Source organism: Anomaloglossus baeobatrachus, chromosome 6, assembly GCF_048569485.1.
Source record: "Anomaloglossus baeobatrachus isolate aAnoBae1 chromosome 6, aAnoBae1.hap1, whole genome shotgun sequence".
Taxonomy (NCBI): Eukaryota; Metazoa; Chordata; class Amphibia; order Anura; family Aromobatidae; genus Anomaloglossus; species Anomaloglossus baeobatrachus.
In genome coordinates, this window is record NC_134358.1 from 120,288,337 (window position 1) to 120,306,089 (window position 17,753).

The window sequence follows — 17,753 nt, forward strand, 5'->3', positions numbered from 1 at the left end:
GTACCAGAATCACTGACATACGCAGACCGATTATAATGAATGGTTCTGCTCACACGTCAGTGATTTTTCACTGCACGTGTCTCCGTGCGGCGTACCCTCGTGTGCGTGATTGCCGCACGGAGACGTCCATTTTTTTCTGGCATCACTGATGTCCCACGGACCACGCAGTGGTGTGGTCCGTGAAACACGTGCCAGAAAAAAAACGTGCATATAAAATAAAAAACATTTTAACTCACCCGGCTCCAGCGATGTCCTCTGCAGCCCGTGCAGCCTGCTGCTTCTGAGCCGGCTCATTACTGTCGCGCATATTCATGATGCGCGACACAGCCGACCCGGAAGCAGCTGCTGCGGGGGTCAGCGCCGGCCGGATGCTACACCACGGGAGCGATCAGCACCATGGAGAGCGGGAGCGGGCCCAGGTGAGTTAATCTCTAAGTGCAATCACGGGCTACAGAGAACGGAGCCCGGATTGCACTTAGACAACCCACGTGTGCCGTGATTCACGGCACACGCAGGGACATGTGGGTGTTTTACACGCCAGTGAAAAACGTCAATGTTTTTCACTGACGTGTGAAACGGGCCTAATAGAGTTACCAACTTTCCAGTTAGATGTCATAACGAGCTCAGTTAGGCCATGTTTACTTGTCCAGATATCATCCGTTAGGCTGGAGTCACACAAGCGTATGGCATCCGATGCGAGAGCAACGGATTTGATATGCTAATGACCTCCGGCTCAGGCTCTGCTGCGAGCGTGAGCAGAGTGTCATGCGACAGTGACCCAATCTTGCGATCGGGTCATAGCTGCTGCTGCGAAGGAGAGGGCGGGTGCTGCAGAGGAGAGGGAGGGGTTAATTTCCCTATCCTCTCCATTGTCAGTCTGTGCGTATATCGCACTGCAACTTGGATGACATCTGAGCGCCGTCCGATGTTTCTCTCTGACCCATAGATTTGTATGGGTACGAGTGACACGGCTGTTGCAGACAATCGCAGCATTCTGCGATATTTTTTTTTTCTTCAGTCCAATTAGGGCTGAGGAAAAACACGCAGATCTGAGCTGCAGCATTGTCTTAGGCTGGAATCACACTTGCGAGTGTAAAATCGGTCTGATTCTCATGCCAGAAAGTCGGACGATTTCTTCTCACATTTCATCAGTGTGCAATCAGTTTTTACCCTCAGCAGCTGCTACTCATGTACTGTTATGTACAGGAGCATTTATATTGGTCTCTGCTACATGATAAAAATCTATTGAGAAAAACGGATGTCACTAGGATGGTCCGTGTGAGATCCGTTTTTTTCCACGCACCCATAGACTTGCATTGAAGAGACTCGTGCGAGAAACTCACCAAAACGCAGCATGCTGCGATTTTATTCTCAGTCCGATTTGGACTGAGAAAAAAAATAGCAGATCGGAGCTGACTTTATTGATTAACATTGGTCCGAGTGCAATGCGAGATATTTTCGCATTGCACTTGTGCGAATTAATCGCAAGTGTGACTCAAGCCTTACATGGGGCCGAGTGCAATGCGAGATTTTCTCACATTGAACACGTGCAAGTCATACGACTCTGCCCCTAGAACGGTTCCAGCAGCAATCTGTTGGCCAAAAAGTTGTGCAGAAAAAATCTTATTGGTGAGATCTGTTTTTTTTTTTGTTTTGTTTTGTTTTTTAACATTGAAGTTAATGGAAACGGATCCATTAATTAGCCAGCTTGGCCGATACCTTACTAATGAGCTGTACACCATGAGATTAAACATCCTCCATTTTGGAACACAGAGAGATTTTTAATAAGAGGTGATTGGCAAGTTGCTTGTTTTTACCCTTGAGGGAGTTGTCCCGTCACATCTGAGTAATGCAAGTGTATGGATCAAGATCGCGCCCCTCTAGATGGATTCTGGCCGGAAGTATACATATCGTGCACTCATGGCCATGTGAACGCCGTCCCAACTCTGACATCGGTGAATCCTCAAAGCGCACAGTTTGTGTAATGTGAGGATTCATAAGTCTGCAGTCACATAGAGGGACACATAGAGTGACTGCAGACTTGTGCATGTAGACCAGACAACCCCTTTAAGAACATGAAAACACCCTTTCAGTAAAACCCATAATCACTGTTAGGCTAAATTCACATGTCCAGTAATCATCCATTAGGCTATGTGCGCACTTTGTGTCGTCCTAATTGCGTTTCAGAACGCACGTTTTGCCTTTAATTGATTTAGCCAAATTTGCCTTTTTCCCAACTTTAGCGCTGTACACACATGCATATTTACCGCGTTTTAGATGCGTTTTCAGCACTTTTTGCATGCTTTTTCACCTGCGTTTTGACAGATGCGTTTTGAACATCAAGACACTGCTAAATAAAGTTTAATCTGTCAAACACAGTGAAAAAAGAGAAAAAAAAGGATCACATATATAATTATTGAAATAATAAAGAAAATAGAAATATTTAAGAAAATTATAGCGGTAATATACTATTTATCGGAAATATAGCAATAAATTATTATTTTTCTTTAATTTAATTGTCGGACTATGTGTGTGTGTAAAGGGACATATGAAATCATTATTTTGATGTCCAAAAAGCATGTGTTTTGGTAGTACAAAACGCATGTTTTCAGCACCTAAAAAGCAGGTAAAACGCTGGAATTTGGAGGATTCTTGGTTTTTGCCATTGCTCATTGGCTTCAATGTTAGCAAAACGCACCCAAAATGTCAAAAACAATTCACAGGCTGCTTTTCTGGACGCATGTTTTTTGACCCAAATTATGGAAATTTTTAGATGCGTTTTGAAACGCAAAGTGCGGACAAGAAATCATGAATTTACATAAACTTTAATGGAATATCAAAACGCATGCATTTTGGCAAGAAAACGCTGCAGTTCAAAACAGACCTAAAAAGCACCTGAAACGCAGGTGGAAACGCAAAGTGCGCATATAGCCTTAGAACGGGTCCGTTGGGAAACTGATTTGTGCTGGATCCGTTTTTTTTAACATGTGAGTCTATGGACAACGGATTGCTGTTTACTTTAGCCAGCCATTGTAGTTGCATTTGTAATGGATCCGTTGTTTTCTTAATGAATAAATTACAAATGGACAATAAACAGTAATCCGTTAATAGATCCATTGTCCATAGACTCCACATGTTAAAAACAGATCCGGTGGACCTCCGTTATTTAACAACGAACAAAAAAGTTGTATTTGCATAACTTTTTTGCAAATGGATCTCTAATGGATCTGTGATAACGGATTATTACAGGATATGTGAACCCGGCCTAATCTGTAAACGCAGTGAAATTTGCATTGTGGCTGGAGGAATAAGTAAAAACATTAATCAGCTTATTCAGCAGGACCTCGATGAATGGCCAGCTTGTCATTGTGACAGGTAGCTGTGACCCAACATGACAGCACATACAACCCTTTCACATACATAAATATGACCTGCGTGTAGATTAGTCACTGTACAGGATTTTGATACCTTTGTCTCTTGATATTAATCAAATAAGTTGGGCATAAATGTACTTTTCTATAGAGTAGTCTTTTAGGGAACAATAATGTAGTGTTTGGCTTCGCTTGGCCTCATACATATATATTTGCTTAATAAAGCTGACTGGTGAGGTTTCCTGAGTCTTGCTACTGTAATCATTGTAGAAATTAAAATGGCATAATTAACATTAAATTATGCATCACTCCGCTACCAGTACAGGACTGAAGCTCCGGGCACACTACCTTTATTCACTAGGAATCGTGGCCTGAATTTCTAATCATTTACTTTGCAGATGGATTCATTTCAGGTAGTTTCAAGGAAATAAAAGAAAGATACTTCTAAGATGTACGTAGAATACAATCTTATCTTATCTCAGTAACAAGAAACACATTTCATTTTCTACAAGCTCATTTCTGTGGAATGAGTTGTAATGCCAACATTTATGGTACTATATACTGTATTTAAAGGTAAGGTGTCGCTTTTTTTATTTTTGTGATTTATGTAATCAAGTATTTTTAATACAAAATTAAACTCACTATTTATTTAGTTTTTTTTTAATTCAGTTTTTACTGAAACACAGGGCACTGCCATCTTGGATCTGCTGTGTGTAATGACAGTTACTCACCTCATTTATGGCAGCCCTCTGTGCATTGTTTCTGATTGTCGGGCTGCGACCCTATTTTCTAACACTGAGAGTTCCCAGCTATGAACTGGACACGCCCCCTGGGTTGTCCAGCTCACAGCAAAGGGAGAAGATCTCCGCCATCTTTGTGGAGCTCACAGTGTATGCTGTGTGCTGCACTTTCCCCCTGTCACCCGCTGGAATGGGGCGAGTACCGGTGCCGGGCAGCGGAGATTGCACTGTAACTGATCCTAGCGTGCTATTCCCCACCCGTCCGCTCACCACCTCTCCTCCGCTCATCCCCACTTCGCCACTCACCGCCCCCTTCTCCGCCTCTCCTCGCCCCTCCTCTGCCACTCACCATCCCCCTCCGCTTACCACCCCCCACTCCGCCACCGCTCACCACCCCCCCTCTGCTTACCCCCCACTCCACCACTAACCCTTCCTCCCCGCATGTGCTCACCTCGGGACTCCGCTCCTCTGTGCTGTGATTGCTGACAGGAGGAACAGACACCAGGCTCACAGGAGAGGTTGCCGGGGACGCTGGTCTGAGGTGAGTGCATGTGGTTGCAAGCGGTGATCTGAGGTGAGTGCATGCGTCTGCAAGCGGTGATCGCAGCATGACATCTGTAGTGCAGTGCAGATCACCCCTCCTTGCCAAATGTCACTTCGGGCCTCCGATCCCTGTCTGCAGCACAGTATATGGGGACGCAGGATACAGTGCATGATATAGTGCGGCATGGGATACAGTGCAGAATACAGTGCGGCGTGGGATACAGTGTGGCACGGGAAACAGTGCATGATACAGTGGGGGGGGGCACTATGCCAGCTGTCCTTAGTGACACGTTAGAGATTAGGATCACTTTGCGGTTACCAACAAAATGGCTCTGCACTGTGTCCCTAAACTTCATCTTCCCTTATCCTTTTTGAAACACCCAGATTTGGAGGGGGGGTGACATCACACACAGGAGAGCAGATTCTGCCCACTTTTACTGCAGCTGTAAGGTGGGCTAGGTCTACAGCAGAATTTCAACAGCTGCTCCCCCTAGTGTTTGAGTGGAAAATATCAAACTTTTAAATATTTTTTTATATATATTTTACTCAATTAAAAACAAATAATAATATTTAAACAAAACTTTATTCATTAACACTTTACATTTTTCAGTTATTGAAAATTGTTTTTTTTATGACACCTTCCCTTTAAATACATTATTTGTGGTGTGAAACAAAAAACAAAGCAACAACATATTTTTATGTTTTCATAGTTCTATAAAAAAGATAATTATTTTGTGTTGCCATTTTCTGAGACTTCTATCTTTTTGTTTTCCACCGATGGAGCAGTTTGAGGGCAGGAAAAGCTATAGTTTTTATTGGTATCATTTTGGGTGTTCTGGCTCAGCTGGTGGGGTGTACTCATTAAGCCATAGGTCAGGGTGAGCAGGAATGACTACATGCATTGATGCAGCAGAGTTGAATATGCGAGAATCAATCGAGGTCAATATGTTGCATAGCTAGTGCATCAAAGAGCTGGATATGGAGACAGACACATTGGAATAGCAAAGCAGAGAGTGCGGACAGCATCTTTGATCAACATTGCAATGCATGTGGTTTGTAGTCAGGCGATTGATACAGCAGAACCAGAAGTGCAAACAGCACCTAGGAGAGCAGAGCGGTGTAGACTGATGGGCTTCTTGATGTAGCAGAGTTGAGTGTGTAGACATCACTTAGAACAGCAGAGTTGAGACAGCAGACCTATACATTGATATAGCAGAGCTGAGTGTGTGGACGTCACCTTGAAATAGCAAAGTTGAGACAATAGACTGGTATTTTGATGAAGTAGAGCCAAGTGTGAGGACTGCAGTTTGGGGACAGCAGAGTCGACACAGTAGAAAGGCACTCAAGTGTGCACACAGCTCCATGGAACAACAGAGTTGAGACCACAGATAGGCACCTTGATGTAGAAGAGCCAAGTGTGCGTGCAATACTTCAGAAAAGTATATCTGAGAGGACAGCCAAACTGGACATAGAAGAGTGTGCGGACAGAACCGTGGAACAGCTAAGCTGAGATGGCAGACAGGCATGAATCAATCTTGGAATGTCTGTAGCAGAAGCCAGCAATAGAAGAGCTGGGTTAGTCGGGTAGCTCAGGTTAGAACATGCATAGTAGCAACATGCAATACTACCTGAATACTCATGCAGTGTTGAGGTACCTAAGCAGGCATTAACAGGGATATGTCATCAGAGGGGCACGTGGAGTTACATTGGTCGCTCGACATTCTTGAGAGCAAAGAGAGCTAGCCACCAGATGGGGAAAATGTGGAGACTGGCGCTGAAGCCCTGACAGGTGAGTAACAGTCACCTACCTTTTATGGTCTTCCAGAAGAGCCCAAAATATAGCGAGAGGATACCTGACCTAAATTATTTTTTTTATTTTTTTAAAAAAAATTGGAGCATTTCTCATAGGGATTGTATCCCTTCAAGTCAAACAATAGAGGGGATTCCCACAAACTTTCTTATAGTCTAAAATTGAGTTAATTGATAATGTGTAGCGTAAACGGGAACAGACTCGATGGCACAAGAGAATGTGAGAACCAATGTACAGAGTAAGGAAACATAAAAAGTATTTGGAAATTTCAAAGTGGGGGGGGGGGAACGGACGCTTCATACCCAAAGTGACTAGATTCATACATAGTTACATAGGTTGAAAAAAGACCTAGGTCCATCTAATTCAACCTTCCTCCAGTCATTTATAGCCAACAATGTTGTGTGCACTGAGGAAATCATCCAGCCATTTTTAAAACTTTTTATAGTATCTGCCATTACTACCTCTTGTAGGGCATTCCACAGTCTGACTGCTCCAACTGTAAAGAACCCTTTCCTATTTAGCTGCCGGAATCACCTTTCTTCCACTCGCAGTTAGTTCCGACTGGTCCTTAGTATTGTCTTTAGAAGGAATAAGTTATATGCCAGTCCTTTATATTGACCACACATGTATTTATACATATAAATACATTTGCGCTCGTATTTAAAATAGGCCAATTAATTTTGCAGCCAGCTTTTTTCAGGCTTTAACTAAATGTTATAGGTGGAAAGTCAAACTTTATCAACAGTAGAGATGTCTGGAGCAGCTAAATTGTATTGCACTTAAGTCATGGATGCTCTGAGAACACTGTTCACAATAGCAAATTGACTCTTAGATGCAATAGGAATGGGATGAGAAGGCTAACAACCAAAGACAGTGATAAAGGGAGATTTTCCAGATCACTTAGAAACTGAATTATTTTGATCAAATCTGACCAATTGCCCTCATGGGTATTAGATTATTCCATAGACTGATTCATCCTCTAAGTTTGTCAGTTATTTTTGGCATTATGGGCAGATGAGAAGTTGATGGAGTTATTTAGAGCTTTGCAGTGCACCCTCCACATCCTGGAAGCATATTGCCCACCATGGTCAGAGACTGAATAAGCAAAAAGGCTGTGCAATAGGAAAATCTCTGTGAAGAAAACTTAGGCGGGCTTTGCACACTACGACATCGCAGGTGCGATGTCGGTGGGGTCAAATTGAAAATGACGTACTTCTGGCATCGTATGCGACATCGTAGTGTGTAAAGGTTCGATGATACGATTAACGAGCGCAAAAGCGTCGTAATCGTATCATCGGTGCAGCGTCGGCGTAATCCATAATTACGCTGACGCGACGGTCCGATGTTGTTCCTCGCTCCTGCGGCAGCACACATCGCTGTGTGTGAAGTCGCAGGAGCGAGGAACATCTCCTACCGGCGTCACCACGGCTTCCGTAGGATATGCGGAAGGAAGGAGGTGGGCGGGATGTTTACATCCTGCTCATCTCCGCCCCTCCGCTCCTATTGGCTGCCTGCCGTGTGACGTTGCAGTGACGCCGCACGACCCGCCCCCTTAATAAGGAGGCGGGGCAACGGCCAGAGCAACGGTCGCAGGGCAGGTGAGTGCATGTGAAGCTGGCGTAGCGATAATTATCGCTACGCCAGCTATCACAAGATATCGCACCTGCGACAGGGGCGGGGACTATCGCATGCAACATCGCAGCATCGGCTTGCGATGTCGCAACGTGCAAAGCCCGCCTTAGGCTAGCTGTGGAGCAGATTGAAATCCAGGTAGGCGAGGGGGAAAAACGCACTCACATAGAACTCGCATGACATACGGAATGACACGCGTGTCACTCGCTTCTCACTCCAAGACACTTCAGGAGCAACAATGGAGCTATATTTTACACGAAGATGTGAGTGACTCCTTAAAGTTAGGACTCAACTTGATACATTGTGAGCCATTCAACCCAGCAGCACAGCAACTACCACAGCAAACTTTCCACAACAAAATCCACATTCATAAGACAATTCCCCCCCCCCACCTCAGTTTTTCAGTCTAGGCCAGGGTTCCCAAACTCCAGTCCTCGAGGGCCGCCAACAGTGCATGTTTTCAGGATTTCCTTAGCATTGCATGGCTGTTGGAATCATCAACTGTGCAGGTGATTAAATTATCACATGTGCAATACTAAGGATATCCTGAAAACATGCACTGTTGGCGGCCCTTGAGGACTGGAATTGGGGACCCATGGTCTAGGTCTTTAATATGGCATAACTGTGATTAAGGCCTAAGCTGAAACGCACCCCCCCCTTAATGTTTTATTCCTTATGTCTGACCACATGGCAATTTTAATTAAATAAATAGATTTGAAGTTGTATGATATACGTCTATCTGGCATGGTTCTTCCAGCGCTGCAATCTTTTTGTTCTATGAAATTTCTTTGTCGCTCCATTGGGAGACCCAGACAATTGGGTGTATAGCTTCTGCCTCCGGAGGCCACACAAAGTATTACACTTAAAAGTGTAAACCCCTCCCCTCTGCCTATACACCCTCCCGTGCATCACGGGCTCCTCAGTTTTATGCTTTGTGTTGAAGGAGGCACACATGCACGCAAGCTCCACATTTTAGTCAGCAGCAGCTGCTGACTTTATCGGATGGAAGAAAAGAGGGCCCATAAGGGCCCCCAGCATGCTCCCTTCTCACCCCACTCTGGTCGGCGGTGCTGTTAAGGTTGAGGTACCCATTGCGGGTACAAAGGCTGGAGCCACATGCTGTTATCCTTCCCCATCCTTTCGGGGCTCTGGGTGAAGTGGGATCCTAAACGGTCACCATACACTGGGACCGTGCTCCCTCCGCAGCCCCTGGGGGAATCTGCTGGACAGGAGACCGGGTATCGTCAGGGACAGGGCCCTGCTCCTCTGAGGTACTCTGTGTCCCCTTGGGGACGGCGCATAGAGCGCCTGTGTAATGGACGCTGCAGCAGCTGCTGGGTGTTTTGTGTCGCCGGACTACCGCGCCGACCGCGCTTGTTTGCCGGCCGCGCTAATAAATTTAGTCCCCGGCTTTTGCGGCCTAGTACCGCAAACTCCCGCCCCCGGGCCTGCCAGTCAGGGGTAAGGGCGGGACGCTAGACTAGACGTCAGCGGTGAGGGCTGGAGCATACTGAGGTATCCTCCTCCCCCCTCACTAAGCACTGCGGGGCACCAGATTCCCGCACTTTCTGAGGCACGCCCACGGCTCCCTCCTCCTCTCAGAACGCTGGCAGCCATTCCTATCAGCACGTCTGACGCTGGAGAACTTCAGAGGGGAGACAACAGCCGAGCTCCATAGCTCTGGGAGGCCCAGGCAGGGAATCTGGTGGTCACACAACCGCTGAGGGCGGTCGGTAAGCCGCACCTGTTACTAGGTGCTGGCCCCCCTGGGTGCCGAAGTGTATATTTATATACTTATATTGTATGCATTTACTTGTTCGGCCGCACTATTGCTTTTGGCTATATACCCTCACTGATTGCTCTAAGAGGAGACAACAGCATGTCGTCCGCAAAAAGCAAGGGTGCCAAGGCACAGGCTTATTTTGCAACCTGTACCTCTTGTGCGGCTATGCTACCTGCAGGTTCCACCTACCCTCATTGTGTGCAATGCTCGGCCCCTGTGACACTCACTCAGCCGGAGCCTCAGCCACTAGTGGGACCCTAGTCCCAGGTAGAAACACCGGCTGCCACTGTCCAGGTGGCAGGGACAGAGTTTGCAGTATTGGCTGACAAACTTTCTGAGTCAATTTCTCAATCCATGGCTCAGTCTATGGATAGATGGTCTGCTAAGATATTAGAAGCTTTGCAGTCCAGACCGGTAACACAGGCCCCGGGCACCGCTGAATCATTGCCCTCAGACCCCCCTCGGTCGGCGCAGGAAAGTGCTCCTGGGGCGACTCATAGGTCCCACGGTGAGGACTCCGACACGGACCGCAGTCCCAGACCGGTTAAGCGGGCTCGCTGGGAGCTTCCCTCAACTTCATCACACTGCTCAGGGTCTCAGCATGAGGACTCTCTGGAGGATGAAGTGGAGGTAGCAGATCAGGACTCTGATCATGACGCCGCTCTCAATCTTGATACACCTGAAGGGGACGCCATAGTAAACGACCTTATAGCGTCCATCAATCAGGTGTTAGAACTTCCTTCTCCAGCTCCTCCGATTGAGGAGTCCGCTTCTCAGCAGGAGAAATTCCAATTTAGGTTTCCCAAACGTACACGGAGTGCGTTTCTTGATCACTCCAACTTCAGAGATACAGTCCAGAAACACCGAGCTTTTCCGGACAAGCGCTTTACCAAGCGCCTTAATGACACACGTTACCCCTTCCCCCCTGACGTAGTTAAGGGTTGGGCTCAGTGTCCCAAGGTGGATCCTCCAGTCTCTAGACTGGCGGCTAGATCCATAGTTGCAGTGGCAGATGGTTCATCGCTCAAGGATGCCACTGACAGGCAGATAGAGCTCCTGATGAAATCCATCTATGAAGCTATAGGCGCGTCTTTTGCTCCGGCTTTCGCAGCCGTCTGGGCACTCCAAGCTATATCAGCTTGTCAGGCTGAGATTAATGCAGTCACACGTGCCTCTACTCCACAGGTTGTGTCTTTAACCTCTCAGGCGTCGGCTTTTGCGTCCTACGCCATGAATGCTGTCCTGGACTCTGCGAGCCGTACGGCGGTAGCATCCGCCAATTCAGTGGCAGTCCGCAGGGCCATGTGGCTACGTGAATGGAAGGCAGACTCTGCTTCCAAGAAGTTCTTAACCGGTTTGCCATTGCCATTGCGACCGTCTGTTTGGCGAGCAATTGGATAAAATCATTAAACAATCCAAGGGAAAGGACTCGTCCTTACCCCAGTCCAAACCAAACAGACCTCAACAACGGAAGATACAATCGAGGTTTCGGTCCTTTCGGCCCTCAGCCAGGTCTCAATTCTCCTCGTCCAACAGGCCACAGAAGAACCAGAGGAGCTCTGATTCATGGCGGTCTAAGTCACGACCTAAAAAGACCGCCGGAGGAACCGTTCCCAAAGCGGCCTCCTCATGACTTTCGGCCTCCCCAAACCGCATCCTCGGTCGGTGGCAGGCTCTCCCGCTTTTGCGACGCCTGGTTGCCACATGTCCAAGACTGATGGGTGAGAGACATTCTGTCTCACGGGTACAGGATAGAGCTCAGCTCTCGTCCTCCGACTCGTTTCTTCAGAACATCTCCGCCCCCCGAGCGAGCCGATGCTCTTCTTCAAGTGGTGAGCACTCTGAAGGCAGAAGGAGTGGTGATCCCTGTTCCCCTTCAGGAATGGGGTCACGGTTTTTACTCCAACTTGTTTGTGGTGCCAAAAAAGGACGGATCTTTCCGTCCCGTTCTGGACCTCAAACTGCTCAACAGACATGTGAAAACCAGGCGGTTCCGGATGGAATCTCTCCGCTCCGTCATCGCCTCAATGTCCCAAGGAGACTTCCTAGCATCAATCGATATCAAGGATGCTTATCTCCACGTGCTGATTGCACCAGAGCATCAGCGCTTCCTGCGTTTCGCCATCAGGGACGAACACCTTCAGTTCGTAGCACTGCCTTTCGGCCTGGCGACAGCCCCACGGGTCTTCACCAAGGTCATGGCAACAGTGGTAGCAGTCCTACACTCTCAGGGACACTCGGTGATCCCTTACTTAGACGATCTTCTAGTCAAGGCCCCCTCCCGGGTGGCATGCCAACACAGCCTGAACATTGCTCTGGACACTCTCCAGAGATTCGGGTGGATCATCAACTTCCCAAAGTCAAAATTGACACCGACCCAATCACTGACATATCTCGGGATGGAGTTTCATACTCTCTCAGCGATAGTGAAACTTCCGCTGGACAAACAGCGTTCACTACGGACAGGGGTGCAATCTCTCCTTCGGGCCCAGTCACACCCCTTGAGGCGCCTCATGCACTTCCTAGGGAAGATGGTGGCAGCAATGGAGGCAGTTCCATTTGCGCAGTTTCATCTGCGTCCTCTCCAATGGGACATTCTCCGCAAATGGGACAAGAGGTCGACGTCCCTCGACAGGAACGTCTCCCTTTCTCGGGCAGCCAAAGCCTCCCTTCAGTGGTGGCTTCTTCCCACTTCTTTGTCGAAGGGGAAATCCTTCCTGCCCCCATCCTGGGCTGTGGTCACGACGGACGCGAGTCTGTCAGGGTGGGGAGCGGTCTTCCTCCACCACAGGGCTCAGGGTACCTGGACTCAGCCAGAGTCCTCCCTTCAGATCAATGTTCTGGAGATAAGGGCAGTGTATCTAGCCCTAAAGGCGTTCCAGCCGTGGCTGGAAGGCAGACAGATCCGAATTCAGTCGGACAACGCCACGGCGGTGGCGTACATCAACCACCAAGGCGGCACACGCAGTCGTCAAGCCTTCCAGGAAGTTCGGCGGATTCTGCTGTGGGTGGAAGCCACAGCCTCCACCATCTCCGCAGTTCACATCCCGGGCGTAGAAAACTGGGAAGCAGATTTTCTCAGTCGCCAGGGCATGGACGCAGGGGAATGGTCTCTTCACCCGGACGTGTTTCAAGAGATCTGTTGCCGCTGGGGAAGGCTAGACGTCGACCTAATGGCGTCCCGGCACAACAACAAGGTCCCGGCATTCATGGCAAGGTCTCAAGATCACAGAGCTCTGGCGGCAGACGCATTAGTTCAGGATTGGTCGCAGTTTCGACTGCCTTATGTATTTCCTCCTCTGGCACTACTGCCCAGAGTGCTACGCAAGATCAGGTCCGACTGCCGCCGCGCCATCCTCATCGCCCCAGACTGGCCGAGGAGGTCGTGGTACCCGGATCTGTGGCATCTCACAGTGGGTCAACCGTGGGCACTACCAGACCGACCAGACTTGCTGTCTCAAGGGCCATTTTTCCATCTGAATTCTGCGGCCCTCAACCTGACTGTGTGGCCATTGAGTCCTGGATCCTAGCGTCTTCAGGGTTATCTCAAGAGGTCATTGCCACCATGAGACAGGCCAGGAAACCAACGTCCGCCAAGATCTACCACAGGACGTGGAGGATCTTCCTATCCTGGTGCTCTGATCAGGGTTTTACTCCCTGGCCTTTTGCCTTGCCCACTTTTCTGTCCTTCCTCCAATCAGGAATGGAAAAGGGTTTGTCTCTCGGCTCTCTTAAGGGACAAGTCTCGGCGCTCTCCGTGTTTTTTCAAAAGCGTCTAGCCAGGCTTCCGCAGGTACGCACGTTCCTGCAGGGGGTTTGCCACATTGTCCCTCCTTACAAGCGTCCGCTAGAACCCTGGGATCTGAACAGGGTGCTAACGGCTCTTCAAAAACCACCTTTCGAGCCGCTGCGGGATGTCTCTCTCTCACGTCTGTCGCAGAAGGTGGTCTTCCTAGTGGCAGTCACATCACTTCGGAGAGTGTCTGAGCTAGCTGCACTGTCATGCAAAGCCCCCTTCCTGGTGTTTCACCAGGATAAGGTGGTCCTGCGTCCGGTTCCGGAATTTCTCCCTAAGGTGGTATCCCCTTTTCATCTCAATCAGGATATCTCCTTACCTTCTTTTTGCCCTCATCCAGTTCACCAATGTGAAAAGGATTTGCACTTGTTAGATCTTGTGAGAGCACTCAGACTCTACATTTCTCGTACGGCGCCCCTGCGCCGTTCGGATGCGCTCTTTGTCCTTGTCGCTGGCCAGCGTAAAGGGTCGCAGGCTTCCAAGTCAACCTTGGCTCGGTGGATCAAGGAACCGATTCTTGAAGCCTACCGTTCTTCTGGGCTTCCGGTTCCTTCAGGGCTGAAAGCCCATTCTACCAGAGCCGTGGGTGCGTCCTGGGCATTGCGGCACCAGGCTACGGCTCAGCAGGTGTGTCAGGCGGCTACCTGGTCGAGTCTGCACACTTTCACGAAACACTATCAGGTGCATACCTACGCTTCGGCGGATGCCAGCCTAGGTAGGCGAGTCCTTCAGGCGGCGGTTGCCCACCTGTAGGAAGGGGCCGTTTTACGGCTCTTTTATCGAGGTATTCTTTTACCCACCCAGGGACTGCTTTTGGACGTCCCAATTGTCTGGGTCTCCCAATAAAGCGACAAAGAAGAAGGGAATTTTGTTTACTTACCGTAAATTCCTTTTCTTCTAGCTCCTATTGGGAGACCCAGCACCCGCCCCTGTTCCCTTCGGGCTGTTGTTCTTTTGTGTACACATGTTGTTCATGTTGAATTGTTCTTTGGTTCATGGTTTTCAGTTCTCCGAACATCCTTCGGATTGAATTTACCTTAGACCAATTTATAAGTTTCCTCCTTCCTGCTTTTGCACCAAAACTGAGGAGCCCGTGATGCACGGGAGGGTGTATAGGCAGAGGGGAGGGGTTTACACTTTTAAGTGTAATACTTTGTGTGGCCTCCGGAGGCAGAAGCTATACACCCAATTGTCTGGGTCTCCCAATAGGAGCTAGAAGAAAAGGAATTTACGGTAAGTAAACAAAATTCCCTTCTTCTGCCATGCCAAGGCATCAGGGCGGTAGATCTGGAACCAGGACCTGAAATCAGAAAGTGAGCTGACACTATGTTTTTTCTTGCATGTAACCTCAGGGTTACTCCTGATGGTGAAGATGCTTGAGTCCTGTGCCTGGCTATACTACAGACCCGAACTAAATCTGATTCCCCACTCCCACCAGGAAAGGAAGGGGCAAAAGTGAGAAAGAAACAGAGTTAAAGACAGACAAGGGAACACCAAAGCTTTGACACTGCACACAAACACAGAAATAGAAAATGAGAGACTCTGAAGAAAAGGAAGAACAGGAAGGTAGTAACAAAAGGCAACAAGGATTAACTCCACAACCGCAATCAGCAACAAATAACACAGTCACCAGTCTGGATCACAACACCTCACCAGACCAGTTTAGATAAACTATATCTGGCATAGAAGGAAGGTTCTATCCAGCATATATACGAGGGAAGCAGATGTGATTAGCTCACCCACAACATTTGATCAAAGGAGACTAACAATCAGACTAGCAGAGATTAAAGGGGGCTTTACACGGTAGCGATATCGCTAGCAATTTCTAGCGATAGCGACCGTGTAAGTACCCGCCCCCGTCGCGCATGCGATTGTTTGTGATCGCTGCCGTAGCGAACATTATCGCTACGCAGCGTCACACATACTTACCTGGTCGGCGTCGGCGCTGTGACTGCCGAACAATCCCTCCTTCAAGGGGGAGGGACGTTCGGCATCACAGCGACGTCACCGCAACGTCACTAAGCGGCCGGACAATCAAAGTGGAGGGGCGGAGATGAGCAGGACGTAACATCCCGCCCACCTCCTTCCTTCCTCATTGCGGCCGGCGGCAGGTAAGGAGACGTTACTCGCTCATGCGGTGTCACACATAGCGATGTGTGCTGCCGCATGAGCGATGAACCACAACGCTTAACAACCCTTACCGATTTTTGACTTTGTGACGACCTCTCCATGGTGAACGATTTTCACCATTTTTGAGGTCGCCTAAGGTCGCTGGTAAGTATTACACGCTGCGATATTGTTAATGACGCCGGATGTGCGTCACTAACAACTTGACCCCGGCGACCAAACATTAACGATATCGTAGCGTGTAAAGCCCCCTTAACTTTTGCTAACTTGCCTGTGAACTACCACTCTGCAGGTCAACGCCGAGTCAGCTTAAATTGATCACAACACCAGAGAAGTTATCTGTGCCAGAATCAGTAGTCTGAACAGATCCTGACGCTGCCATGACAGTTGGCGAAGTTTGTAAAAATCTCTCTGACAGTATGAATATTCTTAGTGAGTTTTAACTCAGATTGGAACTATGTATCACAGTAAGAGGTGCAGTAAACATGCTTGGACTCTTTTGGCTACATAAACACCACATTCAGTCATTATGTTTGTCTGGAGCATATGCCTCTAAATAACCATATGCTAACAAAGTTGCATACACCTATCAGCCATACTATTAAACTGCTGAACCAACTGCACCTGTCGGGGTGGGACATATTAGGCCACAAGTAGAAATTCAGTTCTTGAAGTTGATGTGCTGGAAGCAGAAAATTTGGCAGGTGTAAAGTGATTTTGACAGACCGAATAGTGATGACTAGAGAGGTCAGCGTCTCCAAAACCACAGATCTTTTGGGGTGTTCCACCCATACAGTGGTTATTTATAAAGTAGTCAAAGGACAGCTGGGCTCTTAGATGTCTTTGGGGAGCAAAGACTTTTCCATCCGGTCTGATCCCACATGAGATCTACATTTTCTTTCACATCATATGGATGGCTGGTTCTGTGTGTCCTCTGAAGAAGGGGTGGCTCCATATTAATCCCCACAGACTAATTGGTAATGAAGAAAATGTGTGTATGGGATATGTATAGAAAAATAGGGAAAATACATATTGAAGGTTTTTGTGTCACATAAGAAATATGAATTGCTGCCTGCCAAGACCTGTCTACGGATTTCCATTCAATAAATAAACCTGCTTACCGAGACCAAAGTGTCCTGACACGTATTGTAAGAAAGATTAATTGGGGGCCATCGATGTACTACTAATTTGTCATAAGCATCAGACGTTTGTCTGTTTATTGTTTCAGTCTGGCCAATGTAATTGTGTGTTTAATATTGTGGTTTGTTTTGTCATTACAGACAATTAGCTGTAAATGATCCTACAAGCTCACTGCCTGGACAAGACGATCTCGAGCCACACCTACACAGCCAAGTAGTGCATTCCCATGTAATGCTACATTAATCATGTCTACATAGATGTTCAGGAAAACAGCCAGCTAGCTCACTCTCCGAAATCTCTGCAAAACTCACTTTAATGGGCAGGCCTACGCTCTGCATTAAGTGTTTAAGATTAGAGCTCCACAATGACATGGATTCCCCACTATTTGTAAAAACACCAAAAACACAGAATTTCTTTACTATTTCCGTAAGGGCTAAACACAAACACTAGATCCCAAAGCATAAAAACAAAATGCATAACTTTAAAGTGAACCTGTCAGGTGCAATATGCACCCAGAACCACGAGCAGTTCTGGGCGCATATTTCTAATCCCTGCCTAACCGTCCCTGTATCTAGTAGCATAGATAAAGGGATTTTTAGAAAAATGATTTCTAAAGATTTCTAAAGATCTATTATCATATGCTAATAAGGGCAGGGACTAGTCGTAAGGGCGTTAGTTCCTTGGCTAGTCGGCGCCTTTAGGATGTTAGCACGCCCCTGTGGGCATGCTAATGAATGTGCAGCATCAGAGGCATGGTTGCTCTCACCTCTGCTGCCACCACTGGTTTCCGGCTCACTGCGCATGATCAGAA

The 17,753-nt window shown here is 47.8% G+C and overlaps 1 protein-coding gene across 3 annotated transcripts in view; it reads left to right on the forward strand.

Moving 5' to 3' along the window:
- The window catches only part of PPP1R42 (protein phosphatase 1 regulatory subunit 42), an 85,632-nt gene extending 68,193 nt beyond the window's left edge, over window positions 1-17,439 (forward strand). For all 3 annotated transcript variants that reach the window (XM_075316322.1, XM_075316324.1, XM_075316323.1), the window contains exon 9: window positions 17,083-17,439. In XM_075316322.1, coding sequence (XP_075172437.1) covers window positions 17,083-17,185 — 103 coding nt within the window. In that variant the 3' untranslated portion in view covers window positions 17,186-17,439. The remainder of the gene's footprint in view (window positions 1-17,082) is intronic.
- Window positions 17,440-17,753: the final 314 nt, after the last annotated feature.